This window comes from Daldinia vernicosa (assembly GCF_022497035.1).
Source record: "Daldinia vernicosa strain CBS 139.73 unplaced genomic scaffold F5Y00scaffold_59, whole genome shotgun sequence".
In the NCBI taxonomy this organism is placed as follows: Eukaryota; Fungi; Ascomycota; class Sordariomycetes; order Xylariales; family Hypoxylaceae; genus Daldinia; species Daldinia vernicosa.
The window spans coordinates 175,601-203,514 of record NW_025953975.1 but is presented as its reverse complement, the minus strand read 5'-3'; the positions used below and the strand labels follow the sequence as shown (position 1 = coordinate 203,514).

The window sequence follows — 27,914 nt, the reverse complement described above, 5'->3', positions numbered from 1 at the left end:
CGGCGGCTGTATTCGTCAGCCCATATGAAGCATTTCTATCTTCTAAGAAATTGAGTTTCAAAAACAGCAGAGAAATTATAATCAATATATTCAGCTCGTTCCTGAAATAGCAAATGGAAGGCTTCCACGAGGTGGTTGGGGGCAGTCATGGGGCTATTAAGTAAGATTATATTGAGTTGACTCTTGGTCCTAAGACCGCCTATCTTAAAGGCTTGGCTACTTGTGTTCTATTAACCAGTCTGATGGGCTGTTGATTATAAAATTTAACGTTAACGTTTAAACCTGCAAACGTCCCGGCTCACATACATCGAATCCTTCGACATTTAGCCCAAGCCGATAGTTTAGTTCGCGCGAGACCGCAAAACGGAGGCGCTTGAACCACTGGCTTATTCAGTCGACATCGGATTGAACCTTGCTAACACGAGATCGGAACTTACAAATTAAATATTTCTGTATCGTACCTACTTGATCGTTAGGTGGGTGACGGACCTGAACTTCTATTTGTTTTTAGGTAGGATAATAAATAGGATCTTTCCACTTTATCATGGCTTCGTAATTGCATTTGTACCGGTAAGAATTGTCGATCTAGGGGAAGAGCAACTCGAAGAGTAGCTGCTTTACCTTAAGAAGTAACTACGTAATAGCTAGACTAGATTTAAAAGACATAATTATTACGGGAGGAAATGATGTATATACCTACGTTTCGTTACTGAGCCTAATGTTTGGAAGGTACGCTAAGAGTTGTTGATGATATGGGATCATCGCCCAGTGCACTAATAGTGCAAAATTTAAATTTATGACTCCTTACACGTAGACAGTAACAAGAACCTTCAACACCAACATAAGTTTAACCCTAATAAATTGTCCACGCCACTATCATGAGTCACCGTGATAGCATCTAGGGAAGAAACGAGGCCCCAGGGCCCACAGGGCCGAGTATATAAACAGACGTGGTCCCGTAGTCTTTCTAGATTCAACAACGCGCTCGCAATACAAGACCAGTCCCACACAACATAACGTATCCTGTTTCTGGGGCAACATGCCACCAGCATCCCTTAAAGGTTGTCGCTGGACAGTTGTTCTATCTTCCACCTCATCCTACTCTTTAACCCCCCAACGAAAATTAATCATATCAGTATTAAGCCAATCAATTGACGATACTATATTCCTAGACATATTTACCTAAATTCACTTACATTAGAATACTACCTAATGCTATCAAGCTATTCAAACCATCATTGAAGCCCTAAAGGCAAAATACCGCCCATATAAGAGCACAAACCCAACATATATATAGTTCAACGAGAAAAACAACCTACCTCCTCACGTCCTCAAGTAAACAAAACAACAAGACAACCCAACCGTATCGACAACTCCCTTACCGCCTTTTCATCAACGGTGCAGTTATTATCTATTTCGACCACTGTACCCCAGCAACATGCGCCTCCCTCTATTACTATTCATACAACTAAACCAAGAGCATCAACAATTATACTCTAAAATCGCCAGCGAACTCCCTTTACCTCCTATGGTTACTAAGAACGAGCGAAAATATTCGACCGTGACACTCTCGCAAATAGAGGGCACAGCTGGTAAGTACCATGATTATCTACACAATTATCACGTTTAGAGGACTAACAATTCCCGAGCCTTGTACATGAACTTCGCACCGGGACAGTTGCTAGGCCCGAGTCAGCCACCTCCAATGCCGGCTCAACAGCAGGGACCGAACGATGGCGGACTCAAGCCACGCAAAAAGAAGCAGCGTACCGTTCGAAGTAACTCGTGTAGTGCTTGTAGAAAGGCGAAAGTTAAGTGCGAATCATGAGAGGGTTCTCCAAAATGTACGTGATGCGGATTGAGAGGCGACGACTGCGTCTGAAGGATATGACGAATGTCGGTAGCAATGGCATAACTCTTTCCGGAGGCCAGAAGCAACGTGTGTCACTAGCCAGGTGCCTTTACCTGCAGTCTAACCTCCTAATTATGGATGATGTATTCAGCGGCTTAGATGCGGACACTGAAGATGTGGTATTTCAGCGTGTCGTCACCAGCGTCGACAACCGGACCAATGGGTCCAAACACAAGGAACTCCTCGGGGTCATTGATATATATGTGAGTAAAAGCGATATCCCTTATCAACTCCTTTAGCCTGTCTTAGAAGTGGTTACTGATAGATTTCATCATAGCATGGCCTCGTTCTCGAGTTTGCCGAGCTCCTGTGCCTATTAAGTCCCGATAAGGCCGAAGAACCTGAGGGTAAGGAGGCACGTAAGCTTTACGAAAAGGGGCTCAGTCCTACGGAAATCCTCGGCCATGTACGAAGAACTCCAAAACAGGGCCTCATTCTGGAAGTTCAAGAACTCAGGCAATATGACCGGAGGTACGAAAAGCTAGAGGATATAAGGGCTGCTATTACCAAGGTGAATGAGTCTGGATTGAGAGTACTCTTCTCTCTCCACAACGACTGCGACGAGGCTTGGTGTAGAGCTATGGACGGGCCCGGCATCAAGTTAACCCTAGAGGAACCCCGGTCAGGGGCCTTTCACCTACCGGGCCGCCATATGCCCAAGGAGGAATTTCTGAAGGACTTATATAAGGATGGATTCAAGCCTGCCCCAGCAACCTTCCAACTCTTTCGATGCTTTACGTCGTGAACAAAGACGGCTGTCAGCGATTGCGTATTCCAGAAGGCGCAGTTCAACACTTATTATCACTTCGGACCGAAAAATTTCCGGTAACGACTGAAGATCTATTTAATCACAAATTTCCCACTGTTCTCTCTCTGCCCACATATTAGATGTCACTCGCCCTTCCCAACCACTGATAAATTGGAAATTAAGGCCTTGCGTCGAACAATGCCTATCCAGCATGTCTTTAGACCGGTTGCCAGAATCGTTCTCCAGTAACCCAACAAAAACTGAATGCAGGCTCTATTGTTCGAAATGTTTCGCTCGTGGGAGAAGCAAAACAACTCTCATATGCAAAGACTGTCAAGCCAATATTGCGAAGGAGAAGATCCCTAGTACCTGCCGTTTAACCATGCTACGTGTACCTTGTACGCATTTGTTTCCTACTTTTATTCCTGTCCCGTCATTCATTCAAATGCGAGGCAAAGGATAAAAGCGACGCGATGCGACAAGCATTTGATACTATGGACAATTCGAATTTCAAGATACCAGCTTATTTACTATTGACGAAAGACATGCTTGTGGGATTAACAGAAAACAATCATCAAGGTCTGAAAATGGTAAATGGTGCTGAATATATGGTCAAGGAATTCATTCCAAATCCTTATGCCACAACCTACATGCTCGATTCGAACATCTTCCTTGCGACGGAACCACCACAAGTTATCATCGTGTCATCTCCTACCACGCGAGAGATGCACCTTCAAGGACTGCCTAAAGGCCTCTTGCCCTTATTCCCAACGAAGATATACGCAACAAAAGAAAATTAGTCCTTTATAGGTACCTTTGAAGCCCTCGACTATAGGATTCAGAGACAATTGACCAGGCCCACCGAATACACCACACTCGGACAATTTCTCTACCATCATCCATACAACCACCTTTTTATTAACACCTACTTTTTGGAATCTGGGATTTGCTGTCTCCCGCGATGGCATATAGCTACTGGGATACCCAGACTGGCGAGTATATCGGGCGTTGGGCATTTGAAGTTGGTATAGGAGACCTTTATGAAGGTAGAGATTTGGATTTGTTTGGGTCGAATTGGAATAAGGGGGGGAGGGGGACTTTGGGACATGTCGGTCCGGGAACGTTGGAGGGTAGCGACAAGGTATTTCATCCATCCCGTCCTTCCTGTAGTGGGTTGATGAGCAATTCCATCCTACGAAGGGGTAGGGGGGTTGGACTACGTTTTAAGCAAGTAGACACGGAATATAATAGGACTGCCCTCCCACCTTGACAAGTCGTCGTATGATTGTGACATAATCTAGAGTCTGTCGTAACCCCTATATGAAGGTCTACCTCATCATCGTGAACACCTAGTCCCCCTGTTGTAAACATTATTTTGCCTGTAGGTACGGTACGAAGTGTTTACAACCAATGCTAATCACCTAACTCATTATCACTTCACAATGTTGATTTCATTAGTTAAGATTATCATAAATACATCGCCGCGTACTTAGCTAGCATTAATTAGTACCTCGTATAACGACACCTACCCCTCCCCCCATTCTCCATCCCCCCCTCCGCATAGCCATTACACCCGGGATAAAACACCCCCAACAACCCCCCTCAATGCTTCCCACTCTCCTTCTTCTTCCGCTCCGCCTCCACCAGCCCGTCAAAACGTACTATGGCCGGATACCCCTCCATCAGAACGTCCCCGACCCACAACAGCCACAACCGACTAAACGTCTCGACGCCATGCTTTCCCAACCGCGACCGCGCCATCCACCACGCTTCGAACAGGTGCAACACCACGGTCGGCGCGAGGATCGCGCGCACAACCCAGAAATACCGCGCCACGCCCCCGAAGGGAAAGTACGCGTCCAAAAGCGTCCAGGCGGCGGTGCCGGGCTGGACTAGGGGCAGCGTGGCTACGCAGACGATGTACAGAGCCACGCCGAGGAACGTCGCGGCGCCGAGGCCCCGCGGCCGCGTAATGCTCGTGATCCGGATGTCGCTCAGACCGAGCTTCTGCAGGGCTTCCGTAGCCATGTCGACGAGGCGCACGCGCGCGTCGGCGGCAGATGCTAGGGGCGGGTTGATGGCGACGGAGTGGGTGGCTCCGGAGGCGGTGCGGATCGTCATGGTATCCGTCGTCATGTCGGTTAGTTGGGCGCCGCGGGAAGCGGATGCGGATAGGCCGTTGAAGGCGCGCAGGTAGTGCTCCAACTCCCGGTAGTGGTCGGCGTTCATGTGGGAGATGATGCGGGTTTTGTGGGCTTCGTTGAGGGGGGCCATGGTTGGTTGCTGCTGAAGTACCGGAAAGGCGTCGAAAATAACTGACGTAGGTATGTACCTCTGCTAATAATTACCTAATCCTGGTAGATACGCAGGCCACAGTTTTTTTGACGTCCTTCTAGTAAGTTAGGTACCTTAGGTAATGAAGAAAGGGATGAATGAGGTGGAAGAGGCGGGATTGAATTATGTTGATAAGAGCGATCGTCGGAGTGTTCGGCGGTCTCTGTGGGGAATTTGTCTGGCCCCTGCAGGGGCTAGAACGGGTAGCTGCAGGTGACGGGGGCTAGTCTTAATACGTATACAATACCCGAGGGAGAGGGACGGGCTAAACGGGAAGCTATAAATAGCCTCTACCGTTTACACGGTATTAGGTATCTGTGCCTGTGTAACGTGCTACAATTGCGGTAGGTGGTAGAATTAACAGTAGTAAAAACAGGTACCTAATGTAATAGGGATAAACTGTTGCAAACCAGATATCTTAGGTGTCTTTTAGGACCCAAGAAACGATATCTAATAGTTAGATGATGCTCACACCTAAACTGCTTGTATGAAGCATCCCTATATTAATCAACGAGTGAAGTTTAAGTACAAGACTCATCTCAGGATACCTAACACAAACCATCCGCGTTTAAGCACACTGGGAATAGTATGGCGCGGAGACCTCCTTGCAAGTAAGGCCGTCAGCACATGTCGTGCATCCCGTGTACCCTTGACCACCACACTGTTGGTATCTAGCCTGCGCGCATCCGGATTGACCCCCACCAGCGCCCGAGGTAGGCTTGGGGGCAGATCCAATAGCCGTCCCCACGGGTCCGGAACCAACAGCGCAAGTCTTCGCGCAACCAGCCGAGCAGCCTGAGCCGGCCTGCTTCGTGGTACCGCTGGCGATGACGGCCGGACCCGGGTTCACGTAGCTGCTTATCTTGCTATGGATGTTGATTTGGATGCCGGGGTCGCTGCTCTTGAAGGCGCCGGGAATACTAACGCCAGCCGGCAGGGCAGCAGCCTTGGCCGAGCCGCCAGTGACGCTGAGCTGGTAGCACGACATCTAAATATACGAAAGCATCTTATGTTAGCCTTGTAATTCTGTAGTTCTAGCCCCTACCATCCTTTTTCGAGTCGAAATGATAGGATCATCACCACTTACTATTGAGCGTTAGCGGTTGTATACCTTCCAAATGGGGTTTAACATTAAAAAGGGTGAATACATACCGTAGAATTGTGCGCCACCTGCTGACGATGCCGTGTGCAGAGCAATGACTTCAGCACGAAGTAAATAATCACCATCAGGTGTATCAGCTGGGATCGGGACATCCATTTTTCCACAACATGAGTTGAGGTCATTTGTACCCCAGTTATCAGCGTCGCCGACCGAGCCTTTGGCCGACCATGAATCTGCGAAGATCTTGTACCATGGGGTCGATCCGTCGGCTGACGAAGCGTCGGGAACCTGGCTGAGATATACGTTCACCGGGCCATAATGGGCTCCGCCAATCGCCTCGCTTCCACAGCTTCGGTCACCAGGTTGCTTTATTATGGTCAACAACCCCATCTCGAAGTTTTTTGATACGGAACTTCATACCGCGTGCATTTCAACTGTCACGATGGAACCAGCCTTCACGGCGCACTTGCCTGAGACACCTCTGGTACCACCCACATTGCATCGAATGTCGTTGCTGTTGACGTTGGTGACAGGACTGTTAGACCCAGGCATACGAACACATTGGGCGCCGTGCTAACTAGGTTAGCTTGACGCCAGTCGTTAAAGAGAGCTCAAGACTTATCATATCGACCCCGTCGACCCAAAGAGCCTGGAAGAGAGAGTGCGCAGCCACTTTGGTGGCAGCCACCGCAGCAAGCGCTGCGTAAAGCGAAGACCTCATTTTTATTTCAAGCTGGTAAAACGGCGCCCCAAAATGATATGGACTTAGGTTAACCTCGCAGTTTTAGTTCATAAAGGCAACTTGAATGACGATCTGAGCTGAGAGTAGCCAGGGGTTTTATGTTTCCAGGCCGGCCCCCCTTTCGTAAAGGCTATCATCGCAAAAACCAACACACCACGAGCGCTAATATAAGGACAAGTACATTCCGTCTATTTGCATTCGGCCAGATTCTTCATTTGAAAAAGCTGAACCTCAATAAATCCAGTAGACGTCATTGGACCGGTTGAACAACTCAGGTTGCGGATAAATTCTCCAGGTTTCCCCACAATCTCAATGCGCGCATCACATCTAGACAAATTCATCGGCAATGTGATGGCCTGTATGAGGAGCTACCTGTTCTCATTCTATTTTTGTCTTGTTGCCTCCAGGAGACCAGGTAAGGTGTGGATCTTTCAACTAGAAAACCCTACTGACGCGAATCAAGCAGTTAGCTCAAGTAAATATTCCGTCGCCGAAAGGAATATTCAACGTCACTATCTCTAAAATCTGTGTTTAATTTTTGAGGGAGTTGATACCGCCGGGAACGAAATGCATATAACATGCTCTCGTTGTATTAGTCATTTAGGAGGTGAGGCAATAATCCCATGCCTCATAATTGACCTTTCGGGTTTTGTCGGGGTTTCAATATTGCATAGCCTTTCAGGGGTAATAACGGATTGTGCTCTTTATCATTGGCAATCCGTATAGGAAGTGAAGATTGACTCCGCGCCTGGTAGCTATGCCTCAGTGTATTGCTGTGAGCTATAGTAGATGAGATAACGAACTCAATAGAGTATCGAATGTCAAATTCTTCGATTCTTTAAGTAATTTGCGTACAGCGTTCATAGAGTCGCGAAATTACCGCTAATCAGATGCTTCGTAGCCCACTACAATATTGAAAGTTAGCAATACCTATCACTAAATCCTCTTAGAGTAATTGCAAATCACAGACTCCTCGTGTATCTTAATTGCACAAGGTAATCATATGTCTGAAGCTGAAGCGAAGCCGGAATGAGGAGAAAACCAACGCCGGAGTATACTCACTCCCGATTCTCCACCAGCTTCCTAAACCCCGTTGCTCCATTCTCTCACCGAATTCAGTTACGGAGGCAACTTCTTCAAAACCTCCGTCTTTTAGCCGGGAGCTAGCACTCCGGACCTGGTGAGCGGCCGGCTTTCGTGCGCATTGGAAGTCTTTATATCGCAGAGCCTGGACCATATTGACCCAGCTACTGACGGAGGCTTCATCAGGTCCCTCAGCGTACATGATACCGGGCGACCCGCCACTTCGGATGAGCACATACAAGTTATGAAGAAGAGCGGCCTTCTTCACGCGCGCAAGTTTCTTGCGACTTGTTATGTGATGAGTCCGAATTAATGCTGCAAAAATACTAGCGCCGTGGCTCATCACTGCGACGTAGTCTTCTACTCGCGTAGTTGTGTGATGTGGGTGATGAGCAGAAAATTGAATCGCGTGCTTACTATAGATCGATGACCCCTGACTACGTAAGTACCTACGTACCTGCCTTCGCCACCTTATGTACCTCCTAACTCAGCCATAATACGCGGGGTTTGGCAGAAGGACGTCAAAAAAGGTGGCGCACCTATCAGGATACCTAGGTACCTAACTAGAGAAAGGGGTTTATTCTAACTGTAGGTACTTACAACCCACTAGGATGTTCAATGTTATTTAGTGGGTCTCAGGCATCAAGGCATCAACATATCTTCATATGGCTAGTATGTAACCTCTCATACAAATTACTACTGTAAGATACATAATTTGAGAATAGCCTCATCTTCAATATAATCTAATTTTTCAATTGTCTACCCCCAGAGTTACGGCATTTCAAAGTCCTATTATACATTAAAGTCTTTAGGGACAGCCTCTTAAACAGCCTCAATAGCCTGTTTTAATTCCCGTGACGTCAACGACTCTAAATCGTAATTACTATCTAGGTAGCCAGTCTTTCATCCAAGCCCACACGTTTTCAATAGGATTTAAATCAGGGCTGTCCGGGGGCCATTCAATCGGGCCATTCAACCGTAAAAATCTCGAGATCGTCAAGGCTTTTCAGGGTCCTTTTGGCTGTATGGGAGGGGGCGTTGTCGTGTTGAAATACTATACGTACGGGGAGGCTATTCAGGAATCGCTTGACGAGAGGTAATACTAATCGTGTTGTTGAAATTGAAAAGGGGGCTTTTGGCAGAGTTGTTTTTGTACCTCCCCATAGTAATTTGTATGTGGGAATACATACTAGCCGTATTCAAAAGATGTTGATGCCTGGCGGCTTGGCGCCCCACAAATAACATTGAACATCCTACTATGGTACCAGGCCAAAATAAAACCACCCTGTTAGGTACCGCCAGAATAGGTTAGGCAAACCACCATACTAAATCAGTATTAATTTACCCAGGGTCTTCCAAAGATACATTCAACATTCAAAAAAGGAATCATCAAAACATTAACGCATTATACGCTTTTTATACAGAAAATGCATATGAAAATAATCTTTGAATAGGCTTAAATCTGGCGTTTTGATTTATAAGTGCTATAAGTGTTGATTTTTCTGGATTCGTTACTGTACGCATATAAGTATGCGTTAAACTATAACAAGTCAAGAAGCAGCAACATAGGCCACACTTTAGCGCGCGACTTGTGACAGGGGTTTTACTTACCCATCATACCATAGTAGTGGGTTGTAAGTACATATGTATATTCAAACTGTGGCTCACGTAATTATCCCACATAATTTTACCTGCATGCACCTCTTCCTTGGGAAGGTACATAGTACATAGTCAACTCCCAATTGGACCTAGGTAGTCTCCGGCCAATCAGGTGCCCCGGAGACGGTCCGGTCTATGAGGAGTCTGTTGGGTATCACGTGCGTGGCCCAAGATGTCCAGGACTTACAAGCTCATACATACATAACACCGTCGTGACATTCGGTCTCCTACATGTCCCCCCCTGGCGTAACGAGGAGGTCACAACGCCAAATTGAGCCGCCAAATTTCGGCACTCTCCAGTGAGTTATTCGCAGTGTACTCGGAGGGTATATTCCTCTACCTTCTACTTCTACAGTTACGTCTCTTTAGCAGGTATACTGTGCTAACATACGTTAATCAACTATATGTTTTATTACTGTCATAGGTAAATATTTATAGCTATTATGTTTAATACAGTCGTTCCAATTTCGGCTTCAATTTCGAGGATAGTGGTTGCTCGGATTATAACACGCGAGATCCGGAGTCATCGTGTCCCTAAAAGTCTGTGATTTATGCAATATATAACAAAAGAATTGCGACAAATTTTCATAATTACGTAGCCATCGTATTTGCCTTCATAACAAGAATTTCCAATAAGCTAGGCAACGTACGGCATGCGCGCTCAAATACGAGGCGCGGAGGCGCAACTTGTTAATGTCCTACGAAGTCCCACATTGGAGATTATTCTGGACAGCATAGTACGCCTTAGGTGAGCAATCATAGTCAAAAACCACGTAAGTTCGCTTCGCTCCCGATTTTCTTGACCAGGATCAACTTCTCGAAACTCTAGCTAGTCCTCGTTAGTTAGCGTATTAAGTGTCGATTTACTATGTGTTAGTCGACAAGTTCCACTTCTATTAGGCGAATTATATAAATCCAGGCATGAGCATGTAATAATAGGAGCCGCATATTCTTAGCGACGGAAAGATGCAGTATATTGACAAGTACGTAGACTTGATATCTGGGGAGACCATCAAAAAAATAGTTGCGGGGTCACGAAGTCAATGTAGCGTTGGTGTTGTTTGCTCTCGAACTACTATTTTTATGTATATAGATCTATCTTACTGCTAGTGCAATATAATCCTATAATTCAAGAGGCGGTAATTGATATTCTCCTCTCTTCGTTACGCGAATGGCCTCGGCATAGTCCGACAATCTTCCTTGCCAGCTGATCAGGTCGGCTCAAGGGCCGTCTGAGAAGCGCATTGCGTATTCGCATAAATGCAGCCATCTTTCTGAGCAGAAAGATGTCAAAAAGATACCTCGTACTAGCCGCCGGAGTATGGGTCATGTATTTTGACTATTCTCCTAGGTAGATCTCGAGGTTCGTGTTGACCATCATATACCTAAACGGGGTGGCAATGCGGTATGTTCGCGTGACCGTTGGCCCATCTTTAACCTAACCCCGATATGTATCCAGACTATTGCCACCCAGCCCCTTTTATATTTAATCCCCAGCTAGGTATTTTACAGTCTCCATCATTCCTAGATATCTTTATATGGCAATAAAAGACGAGAGGAGCCTTGCGTCAGCTACCGATGTAAACGAGTAAGACCGGGGTCTGCGAATTATACTAGCAACTAGGATTCAAACGTTAGCAGCTATCATCTGAAGTGGAATTGACCACCTGCCGAATGATTAAGCATTCTTCTCAAACCAAAAAGGACTTACTATGAAGTATAATATCCTATGTCAGCGCGAAGCCGTACTATGCTCGAGTTACGGTGGCAACTAACGCAAGTTATTCCCCATATATTCTTCATAGGATATCCGTCGATAGCATTACAATCCGTCGGTCCAGTTAATACTAGTCGAGGATGGAAGATTGCTAAAGATTCCCGAACCGACTTCTTAAAGTTGAGGTCGGATAGAGAGGTATTGGAAAGTCGTGCAAGGTAGTTGACTAGAATTGGGTTTTTTGGCCATCGGTATGGGTGGTATCAGGGACATGGCCGTGTGATCCTCCCTGGGCTATTTGGGAATCGTAGCCGTCAATGCCATCATCAGGCTGGGCCCAGCCGTTTTGGTCAAATAGGAGGTCCATAAAACTTTCCGACCCTACTGTTGAAGAAGGGTCTTCGGACCCATCGTGTGTAGTTGCCGTTGCCTGACCTGATATTAACGTTACTTGATTGGACGGCGTTGAAGCTGAAGGTTGGAAAAGGGAAGTAGTTAATGCAGGCGCAAGCGTTTCAATAGATTCCCCGGCCCTTATTTGAGAAAATAGGTGGGCAGCTTCATAGTCGTTCCCATTTTGCAATATCCCAAACACTACTTCGAAATTCTGCAATCTAGATGCGTCGGACTCGCTTAGTAGCTGTAATCTTCCGATGTCCCTTTTGTTCGCTTCGTAAAGGCACGTATCGCCGGCTTTCTGGCATCTCCCGCACAGGGGTCGGTTTCCGTCACACTGCGAAACCTTCAGCTTCGAGCTGCTAGGGGGAATCATGAAACACTTCCATCATACTGGTGTTCTTACCTTTGCCTTCTTGAGTTTGCAAGGGGAGCAAGCCTATGATGGAGGGTGTTATGGGCGGAAGAACATCCTCCTAGTTGGCGTGTGGGAACCTCACTTACATTCCTTGTTAGGTTTCTGCGGGGACCCGGTATAGATATAGGTGTCTGACTAGAGGTTTCAACACTACTAGGTGAGGCCGGTGCTGGCGCGAGCTTCTTGAAGTTCCTCGGCTCCATAATCCACAACTTGGCCGATATCGAGAACACAGCATATGCGGTTTTGCTACCCGATACACAAGTACTTAGTAACTCGAAAGGGTCAATAGAATCGGAGATCAGCTGAGAAGAGCAGAACCAATCAGAGGCAAAGGTTGCCATCAATCGTGGGTTTCATGGATTTTGGGTGACTTGATCATTTCCAGAGAAATAGATAGAAACTTGGGGCTCGACAAGGAAGACTGCAAAAACTTCCGGAGCCGGCTCCGAATAGCCAATAGAGAGAGCCCAAAATCATCAGTTGACAAACTACTAAAGAACCGTAGATTTGGTCATATTGTACATGGTGTTACGAATTGACGATGGCTATATGAATATGATGTCAACAGAGCCTAGAATCGTTTACATGGTCTAATACCTCTCTTTAACTTACGAATACCTAGAAATCTAGCCTAACCAGACCTAAGAGTTAGCGCCACTAGAGCGTAATAGGGTTAATATGCTCTCATGCGGTAGGAAAGTAACGGTCGCAACAGGGTACACAACTAACAACAAACGTATGCTATTTTTATATAGAAACGGCTACTGAAAGAGAATTCAAGTTTGCTAAAACTTATCACCTTCAAATAAGCTCTTTTCACCTTTCCAGGTAAGGGTTGCCATTAAATTCAAGAGGTACTCGCCTATTTACCTAAGTACCTAAGGTAGGTAAGTGGATGAAAAGCGATCTATTAAGGAAACAAACTTATAGCTTAGGTTAAAAGTTTTACAAATATGAAGACGTAATATTAGACTTGGTACAGTATTAGTCAACTACTTAAGCACCTATTTATATCCACATGGCTTATACAGTTGAGTGACATGAAAGTCCAAAGGTGGCTTAGGTAAGCATGTGTTACGGTAAAGAAAAGAGGATGAACAACATTGAAGCGGGCAGATCAACTTTGCTATATTATACCTACCTTTAATAATTAAACCGACGACGTCATCTTAATGGTGTGTTTATAGCATTCATTACATGTAAAGCTACAATTTGACAACTTAAAGTTAGAACTAAGCGTTTGGAGGGGTAAATTGTTTCTTCATTTTAAATGGCTTTTCCATTTTAAAATGTCACTTATAACAGATCAGCTACATGGAAACCCAACTTAGTTATCAAGTCGATAATATCTATTAGGTTAAACTTTAATAGGGTAAGTGATATCTTAAGAAATAAAAATATCGACCCGCGACATATGTGCTTTGTTTGTTGTATTCCAACTTTCAGTTACATTTATTCTTACAAGACTTCGCCACTCCGCGTACCCCAAAGGGCTAGGGTCAAATCAATAGACGGCATTCTATCATCGTCTAGACTACTAGGTATGGATTTCATTTTAAGTGTAGTACAGTACTGGAATAAGATATATGGATAGTTGGTGGCTCCAATATTCTTGGCCAATATATCGTGACGGAATGCGCTCCGAATGTGGAGGCGCGGCTAGTTACTTTAGACATAGCTTTATTGTAACGTACATGACTCTTTCAAATATGTATTCGGAGAGTTACCGTTACTTTTACATCACTCGCCGCCGGACCGAGTAAATCAGACTGCATGAACCTTTGATATAACCATACCACTGTTGAAAAATACAGCTAATTTTACCGGCTAGTACTTAGCCCCGAGCTCTCCAGATTTTCGAATCGTGATGACTTTCGGCCAAATAGTGACGTAGTTGGCTATTCCTAGTTTCGAGAATAAACGTAGAAACACGTCTGCGTCCACAAATAACCAAGCACGATCTTCGACTTTAAGGGGTTTACCACTATTTGCCGCCAAACTCTCCGTATTATTTTTCTATTTGATGAGCTAACCTCCTAGATAGCTTGGCTAATGCCATCCGTATATTTCTCAATCCACAGGCCCCAACGGTTGTCCCTGGCTTCTTTAACCGTCACAGTCCGCACCTCGTCCGCTTAGGTGATCAATTACACCTGTCTGTGGCAGAGCAATCCGTTCGCCTGGCTCCAACCTACAGGCATCAGAACGGGAACAATGGAATGCAATGTTGACCCATTAGACCTGCATAATCCTCATAGTAACACCAACATTCCTGCTCCCCCAAAACCAGATATGGAATTTGCCACTCGAGAATTTGACTTCCTCGATAACTTCCACGTCTTGGGATGGGGGATCTCCATATCAGAGATCATCGGAAGAAACAGTGGTTTCAACCAGTTCGATCTTGCTGCGAATGATCCTGCGAAGCCTAGCGGTACTCGTGGCGATCTTGCAAATGGCTAATTTCCCCTCCGCGTTATTGTGACGTTCCGTGGCTTCTCACTCCGTCTATTGAAGGTCACCGTCTTGCCCCTTTGAAAAATAGCTTGACAACTAAGCCACCAGGACGGCATCAAATCGCTCAGCCATCACACTTTCCAACTAGGCGAAGAGTGCGTGGTGTTGAGGACTTAGAAGACGTAGGGGATAACGTAGACGTGAACTTTATACAGAAAGGCAAACGCGGGCACAGGCAATCCAAGTTAATCCAATCCAATTTGCCATCATCTTTGCTTGATGATGACTTCGGAGTTAGGAACACCCAAAAGCTAGCATAGCCTTAGAAAACCGCGTCGCGGTTACTAAGGGCTATCGTAGGGAGGTAGACAACGGGTCTTCAGGAAAGCGAAAGGGGGTTTGCGACCGAGGGAAACGCGTTGAAGTCCATAACAGATACGTTGGCGGGAGGAAGTTATCGAGCTTAACAGTGAGGTGTTTATTGGAGTTCTAAATAAGACATCTAGAACAAAGGATGCTCCCAGTGTGTATAGCCATAAGCTCCCGTAATTAGCTTAGGGTTCTTCGTGGAACAACTTCGTTGTTCCCACGCTTCTTAGCCCATCTTAGGACAGTTTTGACACGGCATGTGGAGTTTGTATGATTATACGGAAATACATGACCGGGGGGAGGCATAGAGAGAACGCTAAGCAAAGTGGTTAGGGTTGAACGAAGTGTAGGATGTTGAAGGTTCCTCTCTGCTTCTTAAACTTCTTGGAGCTAACACTGATCGATCGTTCGGGCATTGACACGGCGATGGGGCGACGTTTTATAAGTAGTGAGGGTTCCGGGTATGGGGAAGGATTTCGAGGGGGTACTCGCTTTGATACTCAATAGATTACGGAGAGTAAGCTAGGATGGAAGTGGCCAAACGTTATAGCGTTTACACACATAGTATTCGGCCCAGTCGCGTGAATGCAGCCGCTAAAGGCGAAAAATACCTTACCATAGTAGCCTTGGGGGAAATTAGGTGGAGCTGTATTCGGTCTTGTGGCCCTATCGCTTGTATGCTTCCGGCACTTGCTCCTGTTGAGCGGCTAGTCCATACGAGAATTCTAATATCGAAGAATAACACCTTGGGGGTACGAGAACAAGCAGACGCAAGGGGAGATCTTCTGTTCAGTCCCACATAACATACCTATGTTTTTACTTGTGGTCCAGAAAAGTATTGTACTAGTTATCACTTATATAATATATACGTCAGTGAGTCTATTTAACCCATTACTATCATATTATATTATAGCCCAATAGTAAGCATCTACTAAACATACCTAGGTAGTACATCATCATTTTCTTTAGCGTACACCAGAATAATTATTTTTCAAGTTTCTTTAAATTGGATATTTACACTAATTACCCCCTGATATGCCTCGGACTTGCTCTTTTAACACGGGGTTTAAAGGATAGGTACTTAATCTACGCAAATCTTCCCCATTACAATGACGGAATATCAGCAGCCAACTCTGGTAAAAAGCTTCCGTTTGTAATTAAGCGACTAAGCCGTAATAGTTCCCTAAGGTTGTAAGAGCACCTTGGTTAGGACGTTATGTCACCCATATAAGGGGCATTTCCCAAGTACGATGTAATAGACCTCCGATATATGTACAACCTTTACACCCACGCTTATAAACAGAAACCGGGAAACCCAATAGATAGCTCAGGTAGATTTCCGTATCTACAGTTATCAAACCTCTTTTTTTCCTCTTTTTTACCAGCATAGCATTTAGGTCTTAAAGGTAACTGTTTAGACACGCTACTTCGAAATGAATAATACCAAGACTTCTTTACAAGGTATTTAAGACGTAGAAGCCACTTGTGGATCACTCCTTAGCCATCCCGGTCTGCTTAAATGAATTTTTATGTACAGCTTTTTAAAGAAGCTCTAAAAACGTAATCACCAACGACGCATCTTCCATTTCCGCTACCAAGTATTGCTAGAGAAACAGGACATCATGTGGGCCTAATACTGCCTATCTCGGTTGCATTCTCTCTGTTTTGCATGCAAACGCCACTTTTGGACCACCCAGGACCACCTAGGCTCACAGATCTCGCCCCCTGTCTGTTAGATGTACCCGGCTCTAGCTCAGTCGAATAATATAGGTATTCAAGTAAAAGTCAAATACGAGGAACGAAAGCATTTCGTTATCAAGAACGTACGTAGTAGGCAGCGATTTCTTCTCGAGATTTGTTATACAGAATAATCACCCCAAGATATTTATAATCTCAACAATAATACCTCTATTAGTGAACATAGTGTCTTGGATTTGCGCGTATTCTGTATGTCGCATCCTCTACGGCCACTTTTGCCCAACTCCCCCAACCCTCCTCGCGTGGACGGTTTATCGCAGACCCAACATCGTGTAAAACGAATAGCCGCTCCAGCGGCTTGTGAGGCCTGCCGAAAACGAAAGAGCAAGGTCGAACCCTTCCTATCTTCCTCAATAATACCTAATTTGAGGCTGACTAAAATGTAGTGCACCGCCGAACGACCGCGATGTTCCGTCTGCGTCGAACGACAAACGCCCTGCGAATACACGACACTCCCGACAGAAACACACCTGAGAGCGCAGAAACGCAAGTTGACCGACCTCGAAATTAAATGCCAAGCGTACGAAGATCTCTTTGGGATTCTTCGATCTCGACCTGACGAAGAAATTGCCCAAGTCTTGCAACGACTCCGTATGGGCGAAGATGCGCAAACCATCGTCAAGGCTGTCCAAGACGGTGATTTGCTGCTCCAGCTTTCGCTCAAGCCAGAGCTTCGATTCCGGTATGAATTTCCGTACCTCCGGGAGATGCCTCCCTTTTTAAATCAATGGTACAATCCATATCTCCAGTCGACCGTATATGAGAAGACGAGTACGCAGTCGCACCAGCCACAAACGTACATAGAAATACTAAGAGACGTCGCGGAAGAGTCTCAGAAGATGTATCTTGCGCCATATCACACCGTCGAACTCGTTGATCCTCGAATATCGTCTATGGACGTGTCAAGCTGGACAACAGTTTCATCGGATAACCCTATGCTACGCATTCTTTTGCAGATATACTTTGTCTTTATATATCCTTTCCATCCTTGTTTTCATAAAGATTTGTTTCTTGACGATATGTTCATTGGTAGCAAGCGATTTTGTTCCCATCTGCTAGTAAATGCTGTTCTCGGTGCTGCGTGGGTAAGGACGGCTCCTCTACCAAAGCAGCGCTTTAGACCGCCTACGCTAATGTATCGTGAAGCATGGCTATAGTCGGATGAAGAATAGGGCCGAATATTGGAATCCGGATAACCTAGGCTATCGATTTCTTGCTGAAGCCCGCAGGCTCTTCGAACTCGAACAGGCACAACCCGCGATTACCACGGCTCAAGCAGCGGCCATTATCAATTTGACGTGCAATCTCAATGGTATTGACGAGATAAGCTGGATCTACACATATAAATCCATCGAAATTGCTCGAGACCTCTCTCTCTTCTCCCCTGGGCCGGATGAAAGTAAGGAATGGCAGGTCGCTGCCGGAACAACGGCGTGGTGTCTGTTCAACTGGCAAGCGTAGGTCCCTTACCCTCACTCACCCGGTACGAAGGGCCCTAGATAATGTTACTTGTACTGAGACCTACCATAGACTCGCCACTTTCCACACGTTCCAACCGCCGCTAGTTAAAGACCCGCCAAATCGTCCGCTCCCTGACATCGATGATGCCTCGGCATTTTACGGAGAAATATGGGTGAAATATCCCCTCGGCCGCGACTTGGTACCTATACTCAATGGCTTGGTGTTCAGGACGGTCTCCCAGTTCCGCGTCATCATGAATGAGATTACTGCACTGTCGTTTAGCCATGCGAGGAACTTCAACCGAATGTCTCTTAATGCTGCCGTAGAGTTTAGAGCGAGACTCTCGACTTGGTATGAGAATCTACCAAAGCCGCTCCAAGCTCAAGATGCTGTTATGCCGTCACATCTCAAGATACAGTAAGGTCGTCTATTGTTTGCAACGGGTTTCCCGGGCATAATCGCGTTACTGATAACTTTCAGTATGTATTACCATGTGCTTCTCATCAGTCTCTTCGAGCCGTTCATGCAGATGGGTTATATACATGCCGAAGCGAATCCCGGTATCATTGTCAAGCATTCAAAGGCTTGTTTCGAGACGCTTTTGCGGGCCTACTATCTGCGCCACGGATTCGAGTCTCTCGATATCACGCTCGTCCAATTACTAGCCCTGCTAGGGTTCGGCACTCTGAAAGACGCCTCATTGGTTGAGAAGGGTTCGGCGGCCCACGAGGCAATACGATCAACACTTCTACTCTGCGCCAAAGGATTGTGGGAGCAGGGCCAAAACTACTACGTGGCGGAAGTAGTCTTCCGCCTGTTCAGGCAGTCATTAAGTGCCGAGGATGCTCAGCTGTTCAGAGATATCACCGAAATCGAAGAAGGCGATGGCCGGCCAAATTTCATGGCCGTTGAAATTCGGTCTGGGTGGCCCATAGGAATTTTCAGCATGGCAGATGAAAACTCTGAGCGAACGCTCAACCAGTTTGTCCACTGGTGGGAACGCCACATACAAGCAGCCATGGAACAGGACAATCCCAACGTCATATTACCACGGTATCCCTAACGCTCCAGAGCATAAGGAAGCAGTTAAGCGATTTATTTTCAGATTTTAGACATGGATCTTCTGACAATTCTGTCAGTTCCGTCGAACTCTGAATTATAAGAGCTCGACCCAAGGGGGTGCGTTCTATAATAATCAGTAACCAATGACGCTCGCTACGGCAGGTCACACTCGGCCACGTCGCGCCACTCTCTGTACCCCTGCCTATCCAGAGACTGCCCCTAGTAGGGTTCGGAGTGGTGGCCGATGCGGTATGCCAGGGCCAATCATGACGATGATGTTCCGTCTAGGAGGGATCACCCCTTCGCCCCCGCTATTTGAGCCGCCGCCTGTATGCTTCCTTGCTTTAAAGGGGAGATTTGCCACCCACGTTCGGCGACCACCGCAGACCACCGCAGACCACCGCAGACCACATCATATGCGACCAGGCAAATATTTATTACCTACACGACTTGTCAAATTCGTTTTTAGTTTCATTTTGATTTGATTTCTTCTTTCCTACCCTTAATGCTTAAATTGCTAGATGGATTTGGCTATGATGCGTTAAGTACATATATACCCCGGGAATAGGAGTCAGCCGCTGCGAAAAAGGTTTTCATTTTCTCCAGACTCTCACCAGTTTCTCAGCGCTGGGGTGAGGGGATTACCAACTAATGTTCGCTATTCGCTTCTTGGAATTCTTCATCTTTCGTCTTTTCTTTTCTTTTCTTTTTCCCGTGGGATTCTCGAGTTTCGAAGAACGAGGCCTAGATCTATCCGCAGCTAAGAGGGTAACATGTATTTTGCTGCTCCGAGGTAAGACCTCGAAAATGACAGTGGCAGGCCTACGTGCAAAAGCGTAGGGACTGGACCTTCGCGTCTCTCACATCATAGTAATGAGCAGCCCACATACTCTATTCTCGAGACGACGTGCATAATTTTGCATGGGGATAAACTAAACACTATCCAGGGTTTCTATACAGCTATAAAAAGACATCAAAAGGGTAGGGTACTTATGTATTAAGATAATCGTTAGCAGTGGTTCGCCGGTTATTTTACGCCTTTCTGAGCTGTAACAGGGGGCGATGCAAGTAAATTCACTATCGTCGATCAAAGGTTGGCCGATATCTCGAAGAAGGGGTTGATTGGCGTATGACGCTTGGTTATCAACCAGTCAACGAAAGAGAACGATAGAGATTAATCAACTCAACACACCGGACTTGCGCTCGAGATGACTCGGTAAGTCAGATACCGTATACAGTATTACAGCATAAACGACTAGGAGAACTCGCTACCAAGAGGTATATGCAGCCACAGTAAGCATGAGAGCCTTTGTCTCGTCGCTGTCTTGTCGAAAGTCTCCATCTAAGTTATAAGTGGACAAGATCGGGTGTACAGGTACCGACAGTACAGTATAGAAGATGGATCATGGACGATTCAACTTAGTTATCTTAAGTTATTTTCGCAAGTTACGCCCGTTTATTATATATAACGCATAACTTATACCATTATAGGTGTAAGTTTTAAAAACAGCGTTTAATAAATTTAAAATAAAGATAGGTTAAAATTTATAATATTTTACAAATATTTATACGTATGGTTATGATTAAAAACCACCCCGCGAGGTTACACAAAGGCCCGAGTTTACCTAGGTACTTAATCGACCTTATGTAAACATCCGAGGTTATCCCAGCCGCACCCCAAAGCCTTTCCCTGAACTTTACCCCGCACACTGTACACTACACCCCCTGAAATAATGTTAGTTTTTCGGACGTGCACGATACAAAGCAGGGCTTCGGATTCTGAATAGAACAACGCCCTTTAAAGCATCTCAACTATTATACCAGGGTTTTATAGCATAAAATACTCCGAAACAACGTTTTTAGAAGACTATAACGACCTCCCAGGGTGGCAATAGATATACGCTTCAGGATCTCAGCGAAGTAGCTCTAGGGGTCCGCTGAATAACATTATTTCAGGGGGCGTACTGTACTGCTAGCTGTCCTGACTACCTAATCACTAATCTGACTAATCTAACTGCTGCCTCTTTCTTCGCGAGCCACTTAAATCCGAATTCCGCGTCGGGCCTCGGAACTCCGAACTGCTTTCGAGTCTACGGACGTTTGTGATTCATCGTCTTCTCCAATGTCTAGGTATGTAACAAAAAGAAAATTCAATCTATTCTCAATCCATCTTATCAATCTAGCAGATTCGACTTGACCGGAAGCCTGGCCAAATTTCGTACCATACCCTATTACCGTGAATTCACCTCCAGGACGATGGTTGATGCCCAAGCCAGTAACGCGCCTCAGCCATCCGAGGATGATGAGCATGACCAAGACCAAGACCAGGACCAAGAGGATCATCATCAAGGCCCCGCACGGAAGCGGCAAAGAGTAAGGCTTTCATGTTTAGAGTGCCGCCGCCGAAAGCTTTCATGCTCTAGGGAGCTGCCTTGTGATCGTTGTATCAAATCCGGGACACCCGAGAGGTGTACTTATGAGTCGAGACCCGGCGTAACGGCGGTCCCCGCAGGAGAGAAACCTTCCTTTACCCCTTCTGCTCTTCCCGTGTCATTTAGTTCCGACGCCCGTCGTCACTCTACGAATCCTCCCTCAACCCGTCGCGAGGTTGAGCCGTCTGTGCTCAGAGATGCTGTACGTGATCATGACAGGATTCGGCGACTTGAACTCGAAGTTGCCCAACTGAGAAGTGCTTTATCAAAACAAGCATCGGTTGATGGTAGCACAATGGTGGCCTCGCCATCGACCTTGAAGGACTCTGTCAAAGATGGTCAGTCTGTACCTTCAAATCCTACATGCACTCCGCAAAATATCGAGTTGTTTGAATACGGGAATTTGCGGGGGCATGACTTTAAGACTAAATACTTTGGCCCGCACAACGCATGGTCGTCCCTTCAGGAACTTACCGGTATATTTCATTTCATGAGAGAGACGGCCGAGGAGTGGCTCAAACCTCTCAATATTCAAAAGAAGGATCGCAGAAAGCGAAAGGAGGACCGCGACAAGAAATTTACCGAGTCTGACGTTGGTCTAGAGTCGCTTCTCCCTTCTAAAGAAGAAACAGACTCTCTCGTCGCCGTGTATCTAGATCAGTTCGAGCAGATTCATCGCGTCGTTCACATACCAACCTTCAAAGCCGAGTATGAGACATACTGGGACCCATCCAAGACAAACACCGCCTCATTTACCGCCCTCCTACTGTCCATGATTTCTGTATCCTGCTGCTTGGATATGCAGGCATCCAACAAATTTGTAGGCATTAAATCTAGCTCGATTCAGATGGCCGAGAAATGGGTCAAGGCATGTGACGAGTGGTACTCGCGGCAAAGCCAGAAACACCGCAAACTCGTCCATTATCAAATCGCTTGCCTTCTTTATCTTGCTAAGCGAGTGAATCTCATCAAGAAGAAGCGATTTTGGACTACATCCGGTACAATGATTCGCGATAGTCTCATGGTAGGACTTCATCAGGACCCTGATCGCGTGGTAGGGAAAGTGTCCCCGTATATTGCGGAGATGCGACGAAGAATATGGGCTACTATAGTCGAGTTCGACGTCCAGTCATCATTTGACCAAGGTCTTCCCACGCTTATGAATACAGTTCAGAATGACTCCGACGCGCCTAGAAATATAGATGACGATAGCTTCAACGAAAGTTCCCAGGAACTGCCTATTTCGCGTCCAGCTCACGATTACACATATACGTCGTATCTACATTTAAGTCGCCAGAGTCTCGCCCTTCGTACGGAGCTGAACAAGCTATTGACCGGACCACCAGCAGAACTTGAATGGGAGCAGGTCCTTCAATATAGCGACATGATTACTCACGAGATCGACCGACTACCATCATGGGATTTGGACAATGAAAAGGGCCCGGAGCACTCGCGAAAGCCAATCTTAGCACATACATTACTACATCTCCAACTAAGACAATATCTAATTCCGCTTCTCCAACCGTACCTAAAGCTTAGGAAATTTAACTCCAAGTACCAGGTCGCGGAGCTCATTTATTATACCGCGGCTCGAGACATCGTTATAATGCACGATCGGCTGTACCAAAAAGGAATTCGGACACTCTATTTCCTCCGTGAAGACACAATGAATTCGGTCATCAACCTCTGCAACGTAACATTGCATCAACCGAAAGGTATACGACGCTCTTCTTATTTTTATTTTCATTTTCATTCTACGGCGACACTAATAAGATGCCAATAGATTCGTCGAGCCTGATTATGTATAACTCACAAGAGACTCTTAGACTCATTGAGAGGTGCATTACTATGAAAGAAGACCGCGTGCTGAGATGCGGCAATAACGATCCGTGGGGGTACTCGTCAATGTGCGCGGCTTACGGCCTTTTAGAGACGCACATGGGCATTAAGACGTCGGAGGCAGCCAAGGCTTCCGCGGCAGAACGGTTTATCAGTCTACATTACAAGCTGCTCGCATTCCAGATTCCGCCCTATTCCTCCCAACCACCACAACCTCTTTCGACTTCCTCGCAGACAGGTCAAGACCCAATTAACCGAGCAAAGGTATGTGATAAGCCAGTCCCCTTTCTCGGAGGAGTTACTAACAGATACCCAAGTCAATTACACCGTTCCCCATGGATACAACACCTACTATTCAGATGGCGACCACGTCATATCAGCAGCGGGATGGCTTACCACTGTCGATGCCGTGGTTACTACCATCAACCTCAGATTCTAGCACACTTCCTATTCCGAATCCCGATTTCAATTTCGAAATGCTCGGTTCCGACCTGAATGATCTATGGGGAGATTGGGGAGGTCCTAATGACTTGGTATAAAATGTCTTCTTAGCGGCCTGTTCCTCAAGGCGCGGATATTTCGTGTGCTAGGCGCTGGAGGCCTCGCAACGAATAATGGTTTAATTCTGTGATATTAGATAGGGATAGAGAAAATGATAGCTTATGATACCCAGAACGAATTGATTTCGAGTAAGAGGACTTGATGGTGCGAATCTTCACAAATGACTTTGGCTGTCGACTACACGCGTATGCATATATACGTAGATGATACTATTATAAGATAGGCGCATATAGCGCGCGTACTGATGACTGCTTGGTAGGTCAGATGCATTCGGTAATTTAGATGCAAGCCGCCCGCCTGATGTAACCACTGCTCCGCGAGCCGGGTTAAAAATGCACAGCGTAACAATCAATGTCTCGCCTTGGCGATCTATTCCGGGCGGGTTTATAAGCCAGAGCGGTTAAGCGGTTAAGCGGTTCAACTTTCTAGTTTTGATAATACCTAGTTGCAGTATGTATTAATATGTGACATTAGTAATGTTCAGCTCGAAGTAAAGTGGACCAATTGCTCTCAGGGGGTTGGTTACCTATCCAGCTATCGTATAGTAGATCCCGTAGGAATTATGGCTTTTAACTAGGTACCTAACCTGCTAACCTAATCTACACTTAATCTAGTTTAACCCAGCAAAAGAGCCTTGTCACAGCACCAAACCCCGAATCATTCGTCATCTTAATTCGAATCATCTCGGCGAGGTGGAGCACGGGGTAATCCGGCTGCTACGATGTTATCCAGCTACCTAAACACGACAAAAGGTTCCTGCTAGTCGGGTTAAATACCTACCTAATTAATATCCCTTGCGCTTAAGATCCACTAAAATATACCATTTTTAACTTTTAATGAGAATGGAAGATTCGCATTGCCGTCGGTTACTAGAATGGGAGCTATGTAGCCAGCTGGTCGTGGACTCGTGGTGACGTGAAAAGTATAAAACAAACTCTGAAGAAACCCGTAGGTTAGAAATTGAAACTGAACCTGTGTTGATATTGCACCAAGTAACCCGAAAAGAAATTAAAGAAATTAACTACCTAAAGTAAAAATGTCTTCGTATCTCGGCCTCGAAAAGAATATCTCTTACTTCACTGTAAGTTATTCCCCACGCTCCAAATCCTATCCTAGGTACCTATTTAAGATATTCACACTAACACCTTCAACAGATCCCGGCGGCGATCGTTCTGGTACGAATTGCTCTTAAGTCTCTGCGCGCCGTCCATCCCCTCGCTAATCCCAATTTGCGCATGATATTATAGGCCCTGCTGCCGCGAGTGTACTCGGGTCTCACGGGTCCAGGCAAGAAGTTCTTCGACCCTAACAACCCACGCTCATTCGCGTCCAAGCTCGAGACCGCTGAACTAGACAAGAAAGTAAGTCGCGGGAGTTTATTTATTTACCAGCCTCGGCGTTCGGCGTCGCTGACCCAAGAAAACCAGTTAAAAGGCCGGCTGCTACGCGCCGAATCAGCGAGCGCCAACGCCTTTGAAAATCTCGGCTTCTACGCCGCGGCCGTGACGGCCGGGAATGCCGCCAGTCTCCCTGCCGAGACGCTGAATAATCTGACCTTGGGCTATTTGGCGGCTCGCGTGGTCTACACGTGGATTTACATTTGGGGGCAGGAGAACCGCAGGATTACTCCCTTTAGGACGGTGGTCTGGGGGGTCGCTATGGGTTTCTGCATAGCTTTATTCTCGCTTGCCGGCATCCGAGGTCCATGACTGGGTTGTGTCTAGGGACTGCCTCGGTCTTTTCGCGTTGAAGATATTATTATTAATATTTAAATTAGATTTATACATATGAAAAGCAGATCAAGAATAAGGAACCATTATCGTTCTGATCTGATTAGTAACTTGCTTGTGGTAGTTAAATTTCCGACATCTTCGAAGGCTCAGATACCTTAGTCCTAAGCCGCGAGCCACCGACTCTTTCTACCTTAATAATCTCACTCATAATCGAAGGTATCTAGTTTAAGCATGAAGATTTAGTTAATATGAGCATTTCGTGGTAAATTGGCTACTCTTAAAAAAAATAGGGGGCTGACTGCGGGAAAGGGGTTATCTCATATCTGGCTTACAAGAGATTAATCCTACGCCACTCCCGGCTGTCATAAAAAGGTATATGCAAACTAAGCCTTCTTCGCTCAACCTTCATTATCGCCTATAAGTGTGAGAGATAACCAGATATTTTTAACATTATAGAATAACTAAACCCACTACTCAATATACTTTAAACCCGACAGCCAATAACAGAACCTGGGTATATTGGGAAGAGTATGCTACAAATTACCTATACCAAATTTTCAGGAGTAGAAATTTTCAGAATGATAGTCCACTTTAATGTGAACTCCCTTTAACCACCACCAGTATGATTTAGATCTTCAAGGCATATATATAAACCCCAATGGCCTATCAATACAAGCCGATCTGCCGAATAAGCCTATCACCAAGACCCCTAATACTCGCCTGAAACTCGTTCTCGTCGGCTGCTTTCCAGTACGCACGCGGACCCGGGACCGCTTCAGGGCCAACAAACCCGATATACAGTATTTTCTGTTCGTCAAAGCCTACCTCGCCATCTACATCGTGGCCGAAGCAGAGAGTAGCAACTGATATGGAAGCTTCTCCAACCCTAGGGTTTACACCGTCATCGCCGTTCGTGTCTCCCCATATACCGTAAATCTATTTCTCCGTCAATACTCTTTAAGAATACGCGTAGGCTTACTTCTTGAGTAACTAGATATACGTACCAGCTTGTTGTTACATACGACGGCCATTATGCTCAGGGGCCGGATGTCATAGGCCCGAGGCTCGAACGTTACCCAGCCGGGCTTAACACCGGTGTTGCCGAACACTACGTAGTTCTGCAACCACGAAAGTCAGTAATCGCTTGCCTAGCCGTGAGAATCGGAGCTAGTTAGGATAGACTCCCTAAAGAATAATAGAGACTTCCTATAGCTCAAGACTCCGGACGCGCAAGACCCAGGCTAGCCGAAAGGGGGAAGAATCTCGAGCATACGTACGTGGATAAATGGGTTGAGATCCGGGACACCGTGACTGTAGCGCGACACGTGACGCTTCATAGCAGTCTCATTCTTTCTCGAACGAGCGTTGTCGCAACGGCCGTCGTCGTTCTTGCCAATGAGTCCATCACAAGCGATATCCATGTTTGCCAGCTTTCCACCGCTACCCTGCAAGTAGATGATGCCGTAATCCTGTATATGATCACCACAATAGGTAAAGTCTAGATAATAAATAGAGCTAAGCAGATGCTTCGGGTACTTCGATAGTCCTACCTACTCACTATTGTCATCGCTGTGTGCCATGTCGTAAAAGCCCGTCTGCAGCGGCCGTTTGCACGACCCCTGCGCTACCACCGACTCGTAGAAGTTCTTTATATTAAAGGGGATGTCTCGGGCCCGCGCTGAAACGAGCAGAAGAGACAAGAGGCAGGTTTTGAAATACATGTTTATCTGTAAGGCAAGAATATCTCAGGATGGGTTGAGTATCTTGTCGGGAGGAGTCAAGTTTTCATGGTAAACACACCGGAAAAGGTCATCTATATATCTTTACCTTGCCCCCAGGCATAATCTACTACTCTTCTCCACCAATTCCTTAGCCAAGGGGCCCTATCATCTTCTCCACGAGTTCAACATAAGTTGCCTACGCATAGCAACTACCTAGTCTGACTTGACCAGTCTCCTCGTCGGACATTCCGTTAACTCCTAGTGAATATACGGCTGTATCTCATCGGCCGTTCCTACTTAGTAGCAGGTAGGTAGAACTAGCGATGTGCTCTGGGTAAAATATACGAAAAGCATCCTGAGGAGAATTCAACTACTAGATAGCCCAAACACCCAGCAGCTCGACAGCT

The 27,914-nt window shown here is 46.1% G+C and overlaps 10 protein-coding genes across 10 annotated transcripts; 5 read left to right on the top strand and 5 right to left on the bottom strand.

Moving 5' to 3' along the window:
* Positions 1 to 1,851: 1,851 nt before the first annotated feature.
* F5Y00DRAFT_273058 (uncharacterized protein) lies at positions 1,852 to 3,041 on the top strand (the record flags this gene model as incomplete). The annotated part of the gene is made up of 2 exons (XM_048013101.1): positions 1,852 to 2,115; positions 2,190 to 3,041. The coding sequence occupies 2 exons, from the start codon at positions 1,852 to 1,854 to the stop codon at positions 2,655 to 2,657; spliced, it is 732 nt and encodes a 243-aa protein (XP_047861198.1). The 3' UTR covers positions 2,658 to 3,041.
* A 1,193-nt stretch (positions 3,042 to 4,234) lies between these two features.
* F5Y00DRAFT_246823 (uncharacterized protein) lies at positions 4,235 to 5,105 on the bottom strand. Its single transcript, XM_048009217.1, has one exon. It carries the CDS (start codon positions 4,932 to 4,934, stop codon positions 4,263 to 4,265), a length of 672 nt encoding a protein of 223 aa, XP_047861197.1. The 5' UTR covers positions 4,935 to 5,105; the 3' UTR covers positions 4,235 to 4,262.
* A 457-nt stretch (positions 5,106 to 5,562) lies between these two features.
* F5Y00DRAFT_265798 (lytic polysaccharide monooxygenase) lies at positions 5,563 to 6,817 on the bottom strand (the record flags this gene model as incomplete). Its single annotated transcript, XM_048011843.1, has 5 exons — positions 5,563 to 5,982; positions 6,040 to 6,080; positions 6,147 to 6,462; positions 6,517 to 6,669; positions 6,728 to 6,817. 5 exons carry the CDS (start codon positions 6,815 to 6,817, stop codon positions 5,563 to 5,565), a joined length of 1,020 nt encoding a protein of 339 aa, XP_047861196.1.
* Positions 6,818 to 7,720: 903 nt separating this feature from the next.
* On the bottom strand, positions 7,721 to 8,264 carry F5Y00DRAFT_265797 (uncharacterized protein; the record flags this gene model as incomplete). Its single annotated transcript, XM_048011842.1, has 2 exons — positions 7,721 to 7,743; positions 7,901 to 8,264. 2 exons carry the CDS (start codon positions 8,262 to 8,264, stop codon positions 7,721 to 7,723), a joined length of 387 nt encoding a protein of 128 aa, XP_047861195.1.
* Positions 8,265 to 11,523: 3,259 nt separating this feature from the next.
* F5Y00DRAFT_265796 (uncharacterized protein) lies at positions 11,524 to 12,455 on the bottom strand (the record flags this gene model as incomplete). The annotated part of the gene is made up of 3 exons (XM_048011841.1): positions 11,524 to 12,030; positions 12,100 to 12,132; positions 12,198 to 12,455. 3 exons carry the CDS (start codon positions 12,453 to 12,455, stop codon positions 11,524 to 11,526), a joined length of 798 nt encoding a protein of 265 aa, XP_047861194.1.
* A 1,873-nt stretch (positions 12,456 to 14,328) lies between these two features.
* F5Y00DRAFT_265795 (uncharacterized protein) lies at positions 14,329 to 14,891 on the top strand (the record flags this gene model as incomplete). Its single annotated transcript, XM_048011840.1, has 2 exons — positions 14,329 to 14,548; positions 14,632 to 14,891. 2 exons carry the CDS (start codon positions 14,329 to 14,331, stop codon positions 14,889 to 14,891), a joined length of 480 nt encoding a protein of 159 aa, XP_047861193.1.
* Positions 14,892 to 16,889: 1,998 nt separating this feature from the next.
* F5Y00DRAFT_265794 (uncharacterized protein) lies at positions 16,890 to 19,222 on the top strand (the record flags this gene model as incomplete). The annotated part of the gene is made up of 5 exons (XM_048011839.1): positions 16,890 to 17,027; positions 17,085 to 17,783; positions 17,845 to 18,155; positions 18,229 to 18,576; positions 18,640 to 19,222. The coding sequence occupies 5 exons, from the start codon at positions 16,890 to 16,892 to the stop codon at positions 19,220 to 19,222; spliced, it is 2,079 nt and encodes a 692-aa protein (XP_047861192.1).
* A 1,881-nt stretch (positions 19,223 to 21,103) lies between these two features.
* F5Y00DRAFT_246774 (fungal-specific transcription factor domain-containing protein) lies at positions 21,104 to 24,379 on the top strand. Its single transcript, XM_048009216.1, has 3 exons — positions 21,104 to 23,368; positions 23,437 to 23,756; positions 23,810 to 24,379. Exons 1-3 carry the CDS (start codon positions 21,478 to 21,480, stop codon positions 24,029 to 24,031), a joined length of 2,433 nt encoding a protein of 810 aa, XP_047861191.1. The 5' UTR covers positions 21,104 to 21,477; the 3' UTR covers positions 24,032 to 24,379.
* A 538-nt stretch (positions 24,380 to 24,917) lies between these two features.
* On the top strand, positions 24,918 to 25,862 carry F5Y00DRAFT_246773 (uncharacterized protein). Its single transcript, XM_048009215.1, has 4 exons — positions 24,918 to 25,134; positions 25,208 to 25,228; positions 25,301 to 25,414; positions 25,481 to 25,862. Exons 1-4 carry the CDS (start codon positions 25,090 to 25,092, stop codon positions 25,760 to 25,762), a joined length of 462 nt encoding a protein of 153 aa, XP_047861190.1. The 5' UTR covers positions 24,918 to 25,089; the 3' UTR covers positions 25,763 to 25,862.
* A 590-nt stretch (positions 25,863 to 26,452) lies between these two features.
* F5Y00DRAFT_265792 (glycoside hydrolase family 75 protein) lies at positions 26,453 to 27,507 on the bottom strand (the record flags this gene model as incomplete). Its single annotated transcript, XM_048011838.1, has 4 exons — positions 26,453 to 26,722; positions 26,791 to 26,904; positions 27,064 to 27,284; positions 27,345 to 27,507. The coding sequence occupies 4 exons, from the start codon at positions 27,505 to 27,507 to the stop codon at positions 26,453 to 26,455; spliced, it is 768 nt and encodes a 255-aa protein (XP_047861189.1).
* Positions 27,508 to 27,914: the final 407 nt, after the last annotated feature.

Coding starts and splice junctions, on each gene's coding strand:
- F5Y00DRAFT_246774 (XM_048009216.1), top strand. CDS start 21,478: ATGGTTGATGCCCAAGCCAGTAACGCGCCTCAGCCATCCGAGGATGAT. Junction 23,369..23,436: donor AACATTGCATCAACCGAAAG/GTATACGACGCT, acceptor AGATGCCAATAG/ATTCGTCGAGCCTGATTATG. Junction 23,757..23,809: donor ACCCAATTAACCGAGCAAAG/GTATGTGATAAG, acceptor CAGATACCCAAG/TCAATTACACCGTTCCCCAT.
- F5Y00DRAFT_246823 (XM_048009217.1), bottom strand. CDS start 4,934: ATGGCCCCCCTCAACGAAGCCCACAAAACCCGCATCATCTCCCACATG.
- F5Y00DRAFT_246773 (XM_048009215.1), top strand. CDS start 25,090: ATGTCTTCGTATCTCGGCCTCGAAAAGAATATCTCTTACTTCACT. Junction 25,135..25,207: donor AGAATATCTCTTACTTCACT/GTAAGTTATTCC, acceptor CACCTTCAACAG/ATCCCGGCGGCGATCGTTCT. Junction 25,229..25,300: donor TCCCGGCGGCGATCGTTCTG/GTACGAATTGCT, acceptor ATGATATTATAG/GCCCTGCTGCCGCGAGTGTA.